Source organism: Mirounga leonina, unplaced genomic scaffold (genome assembly GCF_011800145.1).
Source record: "Mirounga leonina isolate KUSES-001 unplaced genomic scaffold, KU_Mleo_1.0 Mir_201, whole genome shotgun sequence".
Classification (NCBI taxonomy): domain Eukaryota; kingdom Metazoa; phylum Chordata; class Mammalia; order Carnivora; family Phocidae; genus Mirounga; species Mirounga leonina.
Genome location: NW_023270504.1, coordinates 14,471,652 through 14,488,018, shown reverse-complemented (window position 1 = coordinate 14,488,018; position 16,367 = coordinate 14,471,652). Strand labels below are relative to the sequence as shown.

Genomic DNA, 16,367 nt, shown 5'->3' with positions numbered 1-16,367 from the left:
CTCCCTCTGCCCCTCCTCCCCCCTACTCGTGCGCTCACTCGCGCACTCTCTCTCTCAAAAATAAGTAAATAAAATCTTTTTTAAGAAAACAAAAACAGGAGAATTTGCCACTTACTGTCATTTGAGAGAGTTCTGCAGCACTTCATATAGAAGGAAGGTGTTCAGTTATGGAAAGTCTGAGAAGCAGAGAACTAAAATATTTGAAAGCAATAGCATATAAAACAGGAGGAAATTTGTTGGTATTAATATGTTCTGAAGTCCTTGTATTGTTCCAGAGGATGGTAATGATCATGATTACTTTTATACTTTAATAAGCATGCATGCTTAAGGATAAGATAAAGAAAAAGAAATAGACTGTATAGTTTCCGAACTAGTAGGGAAGCAAACCGAACGAGAATCCAAAAGAAGAAAAAGAAAATACAGAGGAAGTGGGAAAAATGTTAAACAAAAAATAGGGTGGGGGCGCCTGGGTGGCTCAGTCGTTAAGCGACTGCCTTCAGCTCAGATCATGATCCCAAGGTCCTGGGATCAAGCCCCACATCGGGCTTCCTGCTCCGCGGGACGCCTGCTTCTCCCTCTCCCACTCTTCCTGCTTATGTTCCCTCTCCCGCTGTGTCTCTCTCTGTAAAATAAATAAATAAAATCTTTAAAAAAAAAAAATAGTGGCAGAAATAAATCTAAATACATGAGTAATTATAATTATAACAAATATAATTAGACTAAATGCTTCTCTTGAAAGAAGAAGGTTGTCAAACTGGATTAAAAATAAAATATAGCTATGTCATGTTTATAAAAACATCTAAAACTTAAGGCAACTAAAAAATTTAACCTAATGTTGAGGGAAAACATCAAATTGTAGAAAGATACATAGCATATAGCTCCACATATGTGTAAGTTAAAAATATGCAAAACTGAAAGTTGTTTTTTTTTTTTTTTAGGAATTCAAATATTACAGAACTATAAAAAAAACGAGGGGGAAGATAAATGCATAATTCGACAGTTAATTACCTCTGAGGAGAGACAGGAAAGGAGAGGGGATTAGGGAGTGTTTTAAGGTCATGATGATATTTCTAAGCTATGTGATGACCAAATGGGTTGGTCATCCTTTATGCTTGCACATATTTTACACTTAGTCCTTTCTATCTGCTCTGTTTAATAAAAACAGTAAAGGGGAAAGTCTCTTTCATTTATCCAATCAATAATTGTGTAGTAAGTGCTAAGTAAAAATTTGGGTAGTGTATAAGTTAATGAAATATCAGGCATAGAGCCATGATTTGGAGAAACTTTTTTTTTTTTTTTTTGAGAAACTTTTAAAGCAGAGGTTCACAACCAGCCACCTACAAACCAGATCTTTGTTCTCCTTGTTGATGAATACACAATACACGGCCAAGATTAAAAAAAAAAATCAGGGAGTATACAACGCTTGAGCAGACACTTCACAAGAGAGTATATTCACATAGCAAATAAGTATATGAAAAGAAGTGCAGTGTTGGGGCACCTGGGTGGCTCAGTCAGTTAAGCGTCTGCCTTTGGCTCAGGTCATGATCCCAGGGTCCTGGGATCGAGCCCCACATCACTCTCCTTGCTCGGCGGGAAGCCTGCTTCTCCCTCTGCCTGCCACTCCCCCTGTTTGTGCTCTCTCTGTGTCTCTCTCTCTGACAAATAAATAAATAAAATCTTAAAAAAAAAAAGGGGCAGTGTTTGTAGTCACAGGGAAATGCAGATTAAAACCACAGTGAGATCCCACTTACGGCATACCACACTGCCCCAGTTAAGACTGGCATTACCCTTTTAAATTATCTAAATGTTTTTAGTAGTAGTTGTAGTAGTTAGTTAGTAGTTTTGTAGTTTGTAGTAGTTAGTGGTTTTGCTGGGATTTTCCAGATATACAGTTATGTCATGATTGTAATTTTCCTTTCCTCATTTTATGTATCTTCCTTCTCTGGAGCCGGTAGTTGCACAATAGTGTTAATAGAGAAGGTAGTGGATATCCTAATTCTGTTGTTGACTTAAGTGGAAATGCTTTTAAATTTTTCCCATTGATCATGGTACTGGCTTTGGTGTGGGCTATCTACATTGATCATATCGTGGAAGTATCCATTCATTTTCATTTCACTAAAGCTTTCCTTTTTTTTTTTTAAGATTTTATTCACTTGAGAGAGAGTGAGAATGAGCAATGGGGAGAGGGAGAAGCAGACTCCCCGCTGAGCAGGGACCAAACGCAGGGTTTGATCCCGGGACCCTGAGATCACAAACTGAGCTGAAGGCAGACACTCAACTGACTGAGCCACCTAGGTGCCCCAAGTTTTCCTTTTTCATGAAAGGATACTGAATTGCATTAAATGCCTTGCTAGCGATCATGTTTTTCTCTTTATATATTAATGTATTGAGTTACATTTACTAGATTTTCTAAATTAAACCATCCATTTGCAGGGCGCCTGGGTGGCTCAGTCAGTTAAGGGTCTGACTCTTCAGCCCAGGTCTTGATCTCAGGGTTATAAGTTCAAGCCCCACGTTGGGCTCCACAGTGGGCATGGAGCCTGCTGAAAGAAAGAGCGGGGGGGGGGGAGAGAAATAAAAAAATTTAAAAACCATCCATTTGCATTCCTAACATAAACCTCATTTATGGTGTATTTTTCCTTTAAGGTGCTACTAGATTCTATTTGATAATGATTTATTTCATCCTGTTGAATTAATAGTTATAAATATTTGTAAGTATTAATATTTATGAATAAATGTGGAGTTTTCTTAGCCCACAAAAAAAATGTGTTGGTTGACACCATTTTTTTTTGTTTTAAGATTTTATTTATTTGAGAGAGAGAGAGCATGATCAGGGGAGGGGCAGAGGAAGAGGGAGGAGAGGCTCCCCACTGAGTGCTGAGCCTGAAGCCGAGCTTGATCCCAGGACCCAGAGATCGTGACTTGAGCCAAAGGCAGACACTTAACTCACTGAGCCACCCAGGCTCCCTGTTGGTTGCCAACATTTAAAGATTGGGATTTTGGGGTGCCCAGGTGGCTCAGTGGGTTAAGCATCTGCCTTCAGCCCAGGTTGTGATCTCATGGTCCTGGGATCGAGCCCCACGTCAGGCTCCCTGCTCAGCAGGGAGTCTGCTTCTACCCCTTCTCCCTGCTCCTTCTCTTTCTCACTCTCTCAAATAAATAAAATCTTAAAAAATAAAAATAAGGGAACATTCCCTGTGGTTAAAAAAAATAGGGACTGTGGGGCGCCTGGGTGGCTCAGTTGGTTAAGCGACTGCCTTCGGCTCAGGTCATGATCCTGGAGTCCCTGGATCGAGTCCCACATCGGGCTCCCTGCTCAGCGAGGAGCCTGCTTCTCCCTCAACCCTCCCCCCTCTCATGTACTCTCTCTCTCAAATAAATAAATCTTTAACAAAAAAAAAAAAAAAAATAGGAACTTTGTAGCTTTTCTTAAAAACTCAGTAGATCTAGGGGCACCTGGCTGGCTTAATGGGTAGAACATACAACTCTCTCAATCTCAGGGTTGTAAATTCGAGCCCCACCTTAGGTGTGGAGATTACTTAAAAATAAAAGATTTAAAAAAAAAACCCTCAATAAACCTAGCCAGAATGTGCCTGTTTCAACAGCACTGGTTCCCTGGACCTGAGTAGCATCTACTCGCTTCGGGTAGGGTATGGGGGAAATGTTGCTGTATATCACATGTGTAACATTTTTAATTCCTATGGGCAAAGTGTTTAGAGCATATATAAAATAAGGACTACACCTTATATCTTATTCCATTCTTTTTTCTGGCTCCTATGTAGTCATAATGCCCCATGATCTGTATTGGATAAATGTGACCAGTCAAGTTTACAAAATTTAGCAATTTAATAAATGACTTTAACTCATCAGTAGGAATTTAATTGAATTGGAAAAAGTAAAGAAGTTGATAATTATTTGTTCCATCAATGCTTGTCTTTACTGACAAAAAATACCTTGTCTGACATATGTTCTCTATTCGGTTTGAATTCTTCCTCAAAATTTGCCTCTTAAAACTTAGGTGTTTGGTTTTTTATTTTCTATTTTTAATAATCTCTATACCCACATGGGGCTCGAACTCACAACCCTGAGATCAAGAGGTGAATGCTTTCCCAACTGAGCCAGCTTTGCACCCCTAGGTGTTTGGGTTGTTTGTTTGTTTTTTAACTTATAATCATAAGCTCTCATCTGAATAAATGTCTGAAGTACGCAGATCAATTATGGTATAATTTGTGCCACGTGACTTAAAGTGGGGCTTTTAAAAATGGATCACTAACTGGGATAATAGAGACTTTCTCTTTGAATTGCAAAATTACCTATACTGTGTATCAGTTCAGCTCTTCATATTCTTAAATATACAACCTTATAATATTCATAGAGTTCATAAACAATATTAAAACCTAAGCTACAGGGGTGCCTGGGTGGCTCAGTCATTAAGCGTCTGCCTCCAGCTCAGGTCATGATCCCAGGGTCCTGGGATTGAGCCCCACATCAGGATTCCTGCTGGGTGGGAAGCCTGCTTCTCCCTCCCCCACTCGCCCTGCTTATGTTCCCTCTCTTGCTGTGTCTATCTCTGTCAAATAAATAAATAAAATCTTAAAAAAAAAAAAAAAAGAAACCTAAGCTACAGATTGTTTGGTGTATAAATTAAAGGAGTCCTGGATGATTGACCTACCATTTGTCTTGGGGGAGAAATTAGACTTCCTTTTTCCTTTTTCTACTTAGTTGATGTAACTGTTAAGTGAGCCCAAAGAGAGTGGTATTTTTCTTTTTTTTTTCCCCTAAGGAAACCATTGAGATATTAACAATTTGTTCTTTTACTAATGTCCTCAGTGGATGATAGTGCATATATTCTGCTTAAACAAGATGACTACAATATAAATGCATATTTTATATGTTAACTTATTTTTAGCTGCTTTTATTTTTGTTGCATTAATGATTTTGTGTTGTATGTTTTGTTTTCTATGGTGTGTGTTCATTTTAGAAATTTTTAAAATTACAAAAGAGAAAGTGGCAGTGATTACCTATAGATAACTATTGATAACGTTGTTAGTGGACTCTTTATTGAGACAGTGTGACTGAAAAGAGACCAAATGGAAATTAAGGACATTTAGGTAAATCACTTAACCTTTCTGGGCCATGCCTTTCCTGATCTTTAATATGTGAGAGGATTAAGGTCCTTTCAATCTCTGAAAATGTTGTGAATGGAAAGAAGGCTAAAGGAGAAGGCCCAGCCATGCTGCTGCTGAGCTATATGGACTTGAGGAAGTAAATCAGTGCAGACACTGCACTTCATTTACCTTCTTTCCTTTAGAAGGTTGTTGTGAGGATATATTATCCATTGTGTATTTCTAATTTTATAATTAAAATGTTTGATATCATCTGTTAATCTGTAGAACCTTAGGTAGAGTACATTAATGGAAGGCTACTACATTTTCCCTGGCCCTTTTCAAACAATAAATTTGCCCTGTAGAGCCCCTGGCTGGCTCAGTCAGTAGAGCATGCAGACTCTTGATCTCGGGGTTGTAAGTTCAAGCCCTACTGGGTATAGAGATTACTTAAAAATAAAATCTTTAAAAAAATAAACAGGGACGCCTGGGTAGCTCAGTCATTAAGCGTCTGCCTTCGGCTAAGGTCATGATCCCAGGGTCCTGGGATCGAGCCCCGTGTTGGGCTCCCTCCTCCACGGGAAGCCTGCTTCTCCCTCTCCCACTCTCCCTGCTTGTGTTCCCTCTCTTGCTGTGTCTCTGTCTGTCAAATAAAAAAATCTTTAAAAAGTAAAATAAAATAAATAAACATAAGGCTGGCAATTAGAGACATTTTGGAAAAAAATAAAAATAAATTTGCCCCTTTTTTGAGAGAGAGAGCATGTGCACACTAACGGGAAGGGGGCGTGCAGAGGAAGAGGTAAAGAGAATCTTAGGAAGTACAGAGCTCATGATTCTGAGAAAATGACCTGAGTGGAAATCAGGAGTTGGACGCTTAACTGACTGAGCCACCAGGGCGCTCCAATAAATTTGCCTTTTGATTTTAAAAGCCTCAGAGAGGTGGCTGTGTGGCTCAATCAGTCAAGCGTCAGACTCTTGATCTCAGCTCAGCTCTTGATCTCAAGGTTAGGAGTTCAAACCCTGCTCTGGGCTCCACACTGGGCACGGAACCTACTTAAAAATAAAATAAATAAAAGCCTCAGAAATTGAGTATGTCAAAAGAAAGCATTATGTTGTGTGAAAGATGTTTTGTAGAACTTACTGCTGTTTTAATTTTTAGGTTCCCACTTTCCTGTTGGAGTAGTCCCTCCCAGAACAAAATCACCAACACCTGAATCTTCGACAATAGCCTCCTATGTAACCTTAAGGAAAACTAAGAAGATGATGGATTCAAGAACGGTATTTAACTAGAAGTTAATTTCTAGAAGGATTTTTAATCCTATATATTGTTTTCTCATACATAATTTTCTTTTTAGTGTTTCACCAAAATTTTTTTAGATACTCTAAGAAAAACTTAGTAATCTTAATTTTTTTTTTAATTACATTCAGGAAATTAGCACCTAGGGGACAGACCTACTCAATACCTAATCCAGGTTTGTTTTGATCAGCCTTGAGTTGATGTCCACAGTTTGTGGAATATAGCTGCCTTATATTACATTTCTTGACACCTCTAAGAATTTCTTTGATGAGACTGATAAACATGTCCTTTAGTCAACAAGGTAATGGATTTCCAGACTACCCTGAGTTTAGAGGGCCTTTTAGCTGTGGTAGATTTGGAGTTTGCCAGTCGTCTGGTGACCCTGAGAAATGTGAATTGAGATTGGGAAATAAATTCTATATTTCACATACTCATCTGAGATCCATTTAATTCAACCTGCTGTAAACCAGTCTAATCTTGGTCATTTGGGGAAGATTATCAGGGTACTTAACTCCTTTTCAACCAGGTAGTCTTAGAAATTTGGGCTGCAAAAGAATTTTTTTTTTTTTTTTTTTTTTTTTTTTTTTTTTTGAGAGAGCACCAGTGGGGCTGGCAGGGGAGGGGGGAGGTAGGAGGGGCAGAGGGAAAGGGAGAAGCAGACTTCTCACTGAGCAGGAGCCCAATGCAGGGCTCCATCCCAGGACCCTTGAGATCATGACCTGAGCTGAAGGCAGACGCTTAACTGACTGAGCCACCCAGGTGCCCAAGAATTTTTTTTTTTTTTAAGATTTTATTTATTTATCTTAGAGAGCATGAGCAGGAGTGGGGCAGAAGGAGAGAGAATCTCAAGCAGACTCCAAGCTGAGTGCAGAGTCCAGCACGGGGCTCGATCTCACAACTCTCAGATCATGACCTAAGCCGAAATCAAGAGCCAGATGCTCAACCAACTGAGCCACCCAGGTGCCCCCAGAACTTTTACTTTTCATCTTTATAAATTCTCTACTAATTTGGTATGAAGTAATTTGATAATTTTAAACTGTAAGAATAGAAAGTACTACAAATGATAAGATCTATGGTTATTCTTGAAAGATATTAAACTACAGCTACAAAATATATGCCCAAAATATCTGACAAATTTATATACAAGAAATATATTTTTAATTAGTACAAAATTATAAAGACCTAGAAAGATAATTATTGTAGAATAAAAATTAATGAATTTCTATATATCCATATTACCATTAGCAGTCATGGTTTTATAATAGTATCATTTGTTCATAGTTAGGCATTTTTTTTACTGATTGAAAGGCTATTTTCTTTGGAAATTATAATGCTAAAATAAACAGGAAAAGGTTGGCTCAGTTGGAAGAGCATGCAACTCTTTATCTCAGGGTTTTGAGTTCAAGCCCCATGGTGGGTGTAGAAATTACTTAAAAATAGAATCTTAAAAAAATAAAATAAAATTTAAAATAAAAATGCATGTTAAGGGATGCCTGGCTGGTTCGGTCAGTAGAACATGCAACTCTTGATCTCGTAGTCATGAGTTCAGGGCCCACATTGGGTGTAGAGCTTACATTAAAAAAAAAGTTAAAATGTGTGTTGAGATGAAGAAGAAAGATATTAGTGGATTTTGTATTCTATAACTATCTTTTTTTAGTACATAACTATCTTAAGTAGTAGGAAATTGTACATAACCAAGTATAGGTAGGAAGAGTATGGAAGACTACACTTATATAATATTGGTACAGGAAAGACCTTTATAAGCAAAATCAGTGCTAGATTAAAATACTTGGAATATAACAGACAAGTTCATAATATATGAGGAATGAATATATGTCAGTTATTTTTAAGAGTTTCTTTATGGAAAATATATATGATAATTGTTCAACCCCATAATAATTTATAAATACTAAAACTGCAGTGAGATACTCTTTTCCAGTTATCGCTGGAGAAAAAGATCTAAAAATTACAATATTTGGCATTTAAAAACAGTAGATATTTACAATATGACAACTTGGAAAAGGAAGTTGCAGTGTGACATTTTTGTGTAAGAGTAGAAAAGCGAGGAAGGCTACATGTTTGTAGTTACTAAAAATAAAAGGATAAAATAAGAAACTTAATAAAATCCGAAATAAAAACAAAAGGAAAGGGATGCTATAGTAGCCAATTCCCAATCTGTATCTAGAATTTGCTTTTTTTTTTTAATAGTTTTTTTGGTGTTTTGTTTTCCAAAGCAAATGTGTTTTATTTTACATATAAAAGAGAATCACCATCACTTCTGCACATTAAGACTTTTCATTTCCTCTCCCTTTTAGTTTTTACTTGAGCTCTTTAAGATATTTATTCTATACAATTGAAAATGGCTCTAGTTGGGGTGCCCGGGTGGCTGTTGGTTAAGCATCTGCCTTCGACCCAGGCCATGATCCCGGGGTCCTGGGATTGAGCCCTGGGTGGGGCTCCCTGCTCAGTGGGGAACCTGCTTATCCCTCTGCCCCTCCCCCTGCTTGTGCTCTCATGTGTGCGCTCTCTCTCTCAAATAAATAAATAAAATCTTTAAAGAAAAAAAAGAAAATCATTATTAAGAAAGAAAGAGAAAAAAGAAAATGGCTCTAGAGCTATAGCTCCTTCCCTGCAGGCGTTTTTCAGATGGCGGGAGTGAGAACAGATCTTCGAGGGTTTGCCTGATACGCTGCTTCATCACGAAGTGCTTACTCCACCCTGGGTTTTTTCAAAAGCAAGCAGCGTCACCAGTGTCTCGCAGTCAGTCCCTGCCAACTCAGACCAGAGACATAAAGAAACCGATGGATTCTGTGCCATAGATTCTAGCATATGTTTAATCTTTAAATGTTCTAGGATATAAAATAAGCTAAAATTTGCTTATGACTAATACTGAAGTTCTTATTTTGCATTTTATACCAATATTGTTTTCATCTTTAATAAGAAAGTAAGAAGTAAGAATGGGTTATTTAATGTGACTAATGTTTTTAAACCCTTCAGTAAACCATAAAAATGGGTCATATATATATAAAGTTTTTGAATAAAACCATCTGATTTGTGGAAAATAATATTTTTATAGTCCTGTTATTGATCACGAACTAAGGATTTTTCTCTACAGGTCTTTTCACAGTAAATGTGTGACTTAAAACATCACATTTTCATTAAAATAAATCTCTGGGGTGCCTGGCTGCCTCAGTTGGCAGAGCATGCAACTCTTGATCTCGGGGTTATAAGTTCGAGCCCCATGTTGGGTGTAGAGAGTACTTAAAATCTTGGGGAAAATTTTTAAAAAATAAAATAAATCTCTTATATTTAGAAGCTGTGCCCCTTCCTAGTTTGAGTTTTATACAATTTCCTGTTACAATGACCATGCATCACCAAATACTAGTGAAGGATAAAACAGTTTGCCTTTCTGGTGTTAACCTCTACTTTTGACTTAGAGAACAAAATGAATGCATTTTAGAACATTTTTTATTCCAACATACTTTTCAGAAGTTACTCTGCATCCTTGTATTCATATGTCTATGTTTAACTTAAAGGAAAGGCCCAGAAGTGCAGTGGAACAGCTCTGTTTGGCTGAAAGTACCCGACCTAGGATGACTGTGGAAGAGCAAATGGAAAGAATAAGGAGACATCAACAAGCATGCTTGAGGGAAAAGAAAAAAGGATTAAATGTTATTGGTGCTTTAGACCAGTCACCCTTACAGAGTCCTTCAGGTTTCAGGGATAATCTATTCAGGATTACCCAGGTATATCTAATGCATTTAATCATTCTTCTGTGTAAATCTAATGTCACTTGACTCGGGATCATGGAGTTACATGATTGATGGATTTTCAAAAATGTCTACAGTATGGATAGTTACTTTATATTATTTAATTCCCATAATAATAAGCTAAGACAGCTTAATCAAATGGAAATAGCCGAACTCAAAAAGTCAGAGCTATGTTACTTGTTGGGTGTCCTTGTCCCAGTTGTGGACTCACTCTTCTCTGCTGTAAATCAGATGACGGTATAGCCCATCCCATCGACTTCACAGAGATACTAAGCAGATAAAAGTGCTTTCAGCAACTGTCAAATGCCAAGATAGTCCCCAATTCCCCCTCCAATAAAATGTGTATTACTCTGTGTCCTAATTTAACATGACCTAAATTGTAGTAGGAGAGAGCTTCTAAATAAAAGTTCTCAATCTACTGTTCATCACATCCCAACCCCACCCTTGTAAAGTGATACCATTCCATTTCTTATGATTTGTTTGTTACTCCAATTCATAAATACAGAGATAGCAGACTAGGGAGCCTGTTTGAGTGGCTTCTGTCTGGTTGTCCCTGTTAGTACGCATGTATCAGCTGAAAGTGTTGCTCTTCCTTCCTAGAAATCCCCTTGCCATCTAATCAAGAGCTGGCGGGCACTGCTACTAAAGATCCAGCAGATTAACAGTTGAATAATTACACATTCTACAAATTACAGGATGGATGATTAAAAGAGATGAGAAAAAAATGTGTGGAATACTGATATATATATTTTTTTTTTCCTCTGTTGGTTTTCATAAGGAAACCTCCTTGTGAGTGAAAACTAACAGGTGCTATCCAGAACCGTACATGGCTTTGTGGTATGAATCTCTGCTATGTATCTTTTGGACAGACTCGAAGAAGGGATGATAACATTAAGGAATTGGATACCGTCATTAAAGAAAATGATGTAAAGCCAAACCATGAAACTCCCGCAGCAGAAATTGTTCAGCTAAAAGAAGCAGAACCTCAAAATACGGATTTCAGCAAAGAGGTAGAGAGATTACTTTAGAACAGATATTCCACAGGGGTAGATTTCTGAAGATTAGATCAAGTGGTAAGGTTGAAAATAATTACGGTTCATTTCATTGCAGAGACCGTAAGTCTAAGTGAAATGATAGGTTTTGTTTAACTTGAGTGATGTATTCAGCATCAAAAAATGGCTTAATTGAACATTTAAAACATAATCAAGGCTAGAATAAATTACTGTTAACCCCAATTAAAGAATCTTATATCCCAGAGCTGCTAGCTATTAGCAATGTGCATCATCATCCCTCTAGGCAAATATTTTTCATATACTTGAATCTAAAGATGTATTTCAGTAACTATTTGACAGGGTATCATTTTTTAACAAACTTCTTTTTTGAATCATTTTTCTTCTTACTCTATAGTTTAAAAAAACTGAGGACATTTTTTCCAAAACACTTTTCAAACCTGAACCAAATGGAGTAAGTTCGGAGGAAGTGATGGATAAAGAGGGAAACCAAGAGAAAATGCCCGAGGATGTTTCATACAGGTAATAATTAGGGAAAGTGACAAAGGAATCACTCCCAAAATTATGTAACAGTTAAGAATGGGGAACTTCGGAGTCAAAAAGTCTTGGATTCCTGTCCCAGCTTTGCTACTTAAGAAATGTAGGATCTTGAGCAACTTACTCCCTAAACTACAGGTTCCTTACTTGTAAAAATGGGATAATAATAGTGTCTATCTATCACAAATGTGTTGCGATGATTAAGAAAACACAGGTATAGCACTTAACACAATGCTTGGCACCTAGGAATTCAGTAAGGACCTTTAAAAAGCATAGAAAGATACATAAGCTGTATCAAAGTCAGCACCTCAGCATTGCCTGCGTAATGGATCGTATAGACACAGATCAGAAATCCAAAGTATCTGATGTATTCCAAAAACTAGTGTGATATGCTATTTATTTTTTAGCTGTATTTCTTAACTGGCGTTCTAACTTGTATGTACTCAGTCCCACCCTTCATTAGAAAAATTACCAGAGCTGGAAAAAAGAAATGCTGTGATTTAATGTTACTTAGAATGCCTTTATTTCTTCAATGAATAGCAAGATAGAGTTTGAAAAACTTTTGCAATAGCTGATAAGAAAAAAAAGCCTGCTGTTTTGTTAATAGGCATAGATTAAAACACATCTAGTATGTTAAAAATTTGTGAGTTTCGGAGCGCCTGGGTGGCTCAGTCGGTTAAGCCGCTGCCTTCGGCTCAGGTCATGATCCCGGGGTCCTGGGATCGAGCCCCACATCGGGCTCCCTGCTCAGCGGGAAGCCTGCTTCTCCCTCTCCCTCTGCCTGCCTCTCTGCCTACTTGTTCTCTCTCTCTCTCTCTGTCAAATAAATGAATAAAATCTTTAAAAAAAAAAAATTTATGAGTTTCATGACCCAACAACAACAAAAAATAGTTTGTTGGCCACTTTGGACAATGGTAAGGAATTGACTTCTTATTCCAAAACCTTTTACATAAAGGCAAAGAATCAAGTGTTTATCTTGCCTTTCCCAAATAAACTGCAGCCAAAAAGTTTTCGAGGAAATATTTTTCTTTTTAGAAGAATTTCATTCAATAAGGAATGAAAGACTGAGAATATCACTGTTTTGCTAACCCTAATGAAATAAAGGATTTGAACAATATTCCTCAATGGCTGGAAAAGCTGAAAATCTGACAGGGAACTTTGTAATGAGTGGGTCAAGAAACTTTTGAACTCACTGATCATTTTTAACATCACGAAAAGAAACAACCTGTTCTGTGCATGAACCCCACCTAATGAAATATATTACCTTTCCCCCTAAAATCTAAATCTGATCAAGCCTCAAAGTCCTTATCAGTTTATGAAAAATAAGAGGAATATGATCATCAAAATACAGAATATGGTAAACTATGTAGTACGGATAAACCAGGTTCTTTCACCTAAGTGGCAAAGAATAAAAAGGATGTGTGGGATGGGTTATTTTAGATTAAAGTTAATTTTAAGAAACTTCTCAGGCAAATACAATACATAGACTTCAGATCTGCTTGAAACTGATAACTATAAAATGCTATAATGAGGCAATCAAGAAAATTTGAGCACTGACTGGATATTTGATGACATTAAGGTATTATAAATACAAACTGAAGTGTTTATAGATCGAATGATATGTCTGGAATCTGCTTTAAAATAATTTGGAGAGTAGGAGACTGCGAGTTTAGGTGAAACAAGATTGGTAAAACGTGGATTACCTGAGTGCACAGGTTTCATGTATTATTATAATGCTCTCATTTTTTTATGTTTAAAAATTTCTATAAAGGGGGCAGAAAAGAGATTACAAGTAAAATGTTAGCAGTTACTAGCTATAGATGGTGGCATCTTTTGTGTATGGTTAAACATTTTCATAATGATAAATTGGAAGAAAAAATTTTACTGTATTTTGTAATAACAAGTTGTAAAATATCAATCTATTTTCAGTAGCCCTCAAGATGAGATACAGATCATAAATCATAAAGCAGAAAGCCACCCTGAAGAGAATATAAAGGACAATATTCATGAGCAAGAAGAAACTATTGTTTCTTATGAACAAACTCCTGAGGCTTCTAGAGGAAATGAAACGATGGCAGGTAGATATTACACATTTCATACTTTTCTCCCTGGGGTTTCCTCTGAACCTCTGAATTCATATTTTGCCTTCCCACATGCACCTTCAGGAAGGATGCCACTTCTGGAAAGGATGGAAAGGGGACCTCGGCCTAGATCCAGAGTGTCCTGGCTTGGGGATCACTTCCTTCTCTCTCTCTCACTCTCTCTTCATCTTAACCTTAACATATATGCCATAAATTTTTTCTAAAAAGATCTTCCAGAACGTGGAAAATGTACCTGTTTCTCTGAGGCTGGATTCTCAGAATAGTCACAAACCTACCACTTTGGGAACTGTAGAAAATTTAATACCTAATAGTATAGGTTTGTTTGGCCACTGCTATAATCCACATGTGGGTTTCTCTTTGATAGAAGGTCGTGATCCATAGCATGTCAGAAGATAGGGGCTCCTGGGTGGCTCAGTCGGTTAAGCAACTGACTGACTCTTGATTTCGGGTCAACTCATGGTCTCGGTTGTGAGATCGAGCCTCGTGTGCTCTGTGCTGGGCATGGAGCCTGCGTAAGATTCTCCCTCTCCCTCTGCCCGTCCCCTCACCCTCCCTCCCTCTCTAAAAATAATTTTTTTTTTAACTAAAAAATAAAATAACAAAAATGTCTATGCTACTTTCAGGGTTTTTTTTTTTCCTTCACGGATTTGATTTTCTCTTTTTTTCTTTATGATATTGGGAAGGGATGGGGATGGGGGATCATAAAACTAGTGCACATTATCAGCATTGCTTCTCATAGTCCATAAGCAAAAAACCATTCTTAATAATCCTCCCTCCTGGGGTACCTGGGTGGCTCAGTGGGTTAAGTGTCTACCTTCAGCTCAGGTCATGATCCCAGGATCCTGGGATCGAGTCCCACTCGGGATCCCCACTCAGCAGGGAGTCTGCTCCTCCCCCTGCTTGTGCACACACACTCTCTCTCACTGTCTCTCAAATAAATAAAATCTTTAAAAAAAATAGTAATCCTGCATGGAGCACTGGGTGTTATGCACAAGCAATGAATCATGGAACACTACATCTAAAACTAATGATGTAATGTATGGGGATTAACATAAGAATAAAAAAATTAAAAAAAAAACACAAACACTGTCAGCACGCCAGGGAAAGAAAGGAACATCCCACTTTTTATAAAGAGTATCTATTAAAAACCTGTAACTAAAAAAAAAAATATATATATATAGTAATCCTCCCTACTTGGACCCTCCTCCCCATCATTTTGCAAAAGGGCAAATACAGTGAAATTCAATTATTTGGGACTGTTCTTAGGAAGAACATGGGATTCTGGCAGTATTCTCTATAGCTTATATACATATGCGACTTTATGTGATAAGTCGTGTTTCCTTGTAAAAGATACTAAGCACTGTCTTTTCTTTTGCCTCTCTCATTTATAAGGCATTACGCACAGGAATGCTCCCTTTTTTTTTTAATTATCAATGACCACTTTCTGTTTTTGTTTTGGCAGAACTGCATAAAGTGTGTGGGTGTATTAAAATCACAACATTTAAACTGTCGATGGTATTTAGCTGCATGGAACTAGAAAGGCTTTTAAAAGTGAGACCCAGAGGCGCCCAGCTGGCTCAGCCAGTAGAGCATGGGACTCTTGATCTCAGGGTTGTGAGTTCAAGCCCCATGTTAGGTAGAGTGTACTTTAAAAAAAATTGTTTTAATTAATTTTTAAAAAGTGAGACCCAACAGGAGTGATTCATAGGTAGACACCTAAAAATTAACCTCAAAGCCAAAAAAAAGAGGGGGGGGACGACGACAAGAATTTTCTTTTCCAATTTTGTGGAGGTACAATTGACATAAAACATTGTGTACAATGTCTAAGCTTAAGGTATAGGAGGAAGAAGAATTTTTAAACAGTCTTCAAGAGACATTTCATGCTAAATAATAATTGTCAATTTCAAAGAACCCAGATACAACTATTAATTCCTTCCTGAAGCATGTTCTTATTTTATGGCATCACAGCGTCCAGATTTCCTTCTCCAGATGTGCCCTAAAGATGTTTACTTTCTTGCGTTCTCTTGGTGTGTTTTAGTGCAAAATCTGTCCCCGTCTCCTGAGTCCTCAGCATCGCCCGTTCCAGCTATTCAGCCGCAGCTCACAGAGGGATCTCATTTCATGTGTGTGTAGTCTCGGAAAAAGTACGTCCGTTACCCTTTGCATTTGTGCTTGAACTTGAGAGTTTTTAACTGGAGTTCTATTCACTCGTTGGTTTGGTGAACAAAAACTTGAGATTGATCCTGGACTGTGCTTTAGGGATTGCTGGCAGGGCAAGGAGGCTGTGTATTTGGGCCATGGCCAATCACTCAGATCTCCAACATCATCAGCCCTTCCAGTGATTTGCTACGTGACAGAATTTCTCTGTCTCTTATTTCATCGTCCATAAAAACAGCAAAACGAAGAGCGGATGGCCCGTGCCAAGACAAGCCTCACGGTGTTTTGCAGCTGTGCTCCCACTTAGCATTCCTTTCCATAGTCAGATCTGAGAATTCTGTGGAAGCGATTACATGTTGATCAAGTAATGTTTTTTACAGCTCGTGAGA

At 37.7% G+C, this 16,367-nt stretch overlaps 1 protein-coding gene across 7 annotated transcripts in view; it reads left to right on the top strand.

The window, feature by feature from the left end:
- Positions 1-16,367, top strand: part of PLEKHA5 (pleckstrin homology domain containing A5) — a 244,241-nt gene that overhangs the window by 225,370 nt on the left and 2,504 nt on the right. For 2 of the 7 annotated variants that reach the window (XM_035028131.1, XM_035028122.1), the window contains 6 exons: positions 6,265-6,383; positions 9,939-10,148; positions 11,042-11,182; positions 11,580-11,704; positions 13,652-13,797; positions 15,860-15,965. In XM_035028131.1, coding sequence (XP_034884022.1) covers positions 6,265-6,383; positions 9,939-10,148; positions 11,042-11,182; positions 11,580-11,704; positions 13,652-13,797; positions 15,860-15,954 — 836 coding nt within the window. In that variant the 3' untranslated portion in view covers positions 15,955-15,965. Of the gene's footprint in view, positions 1-6,264; positions 6,384-9,938; positions 10,149-10,950; positions 11,183-11,579; positions 11,705-13,648; positions 13,798-15,859; positions 15,966-16,367 lie in introns of those variants that run through there. The other 5 variants (XM_035028121.1, XM_035028125.1, XM_035028124.1 and 2 more) reach the window with 4 other exon arrangements.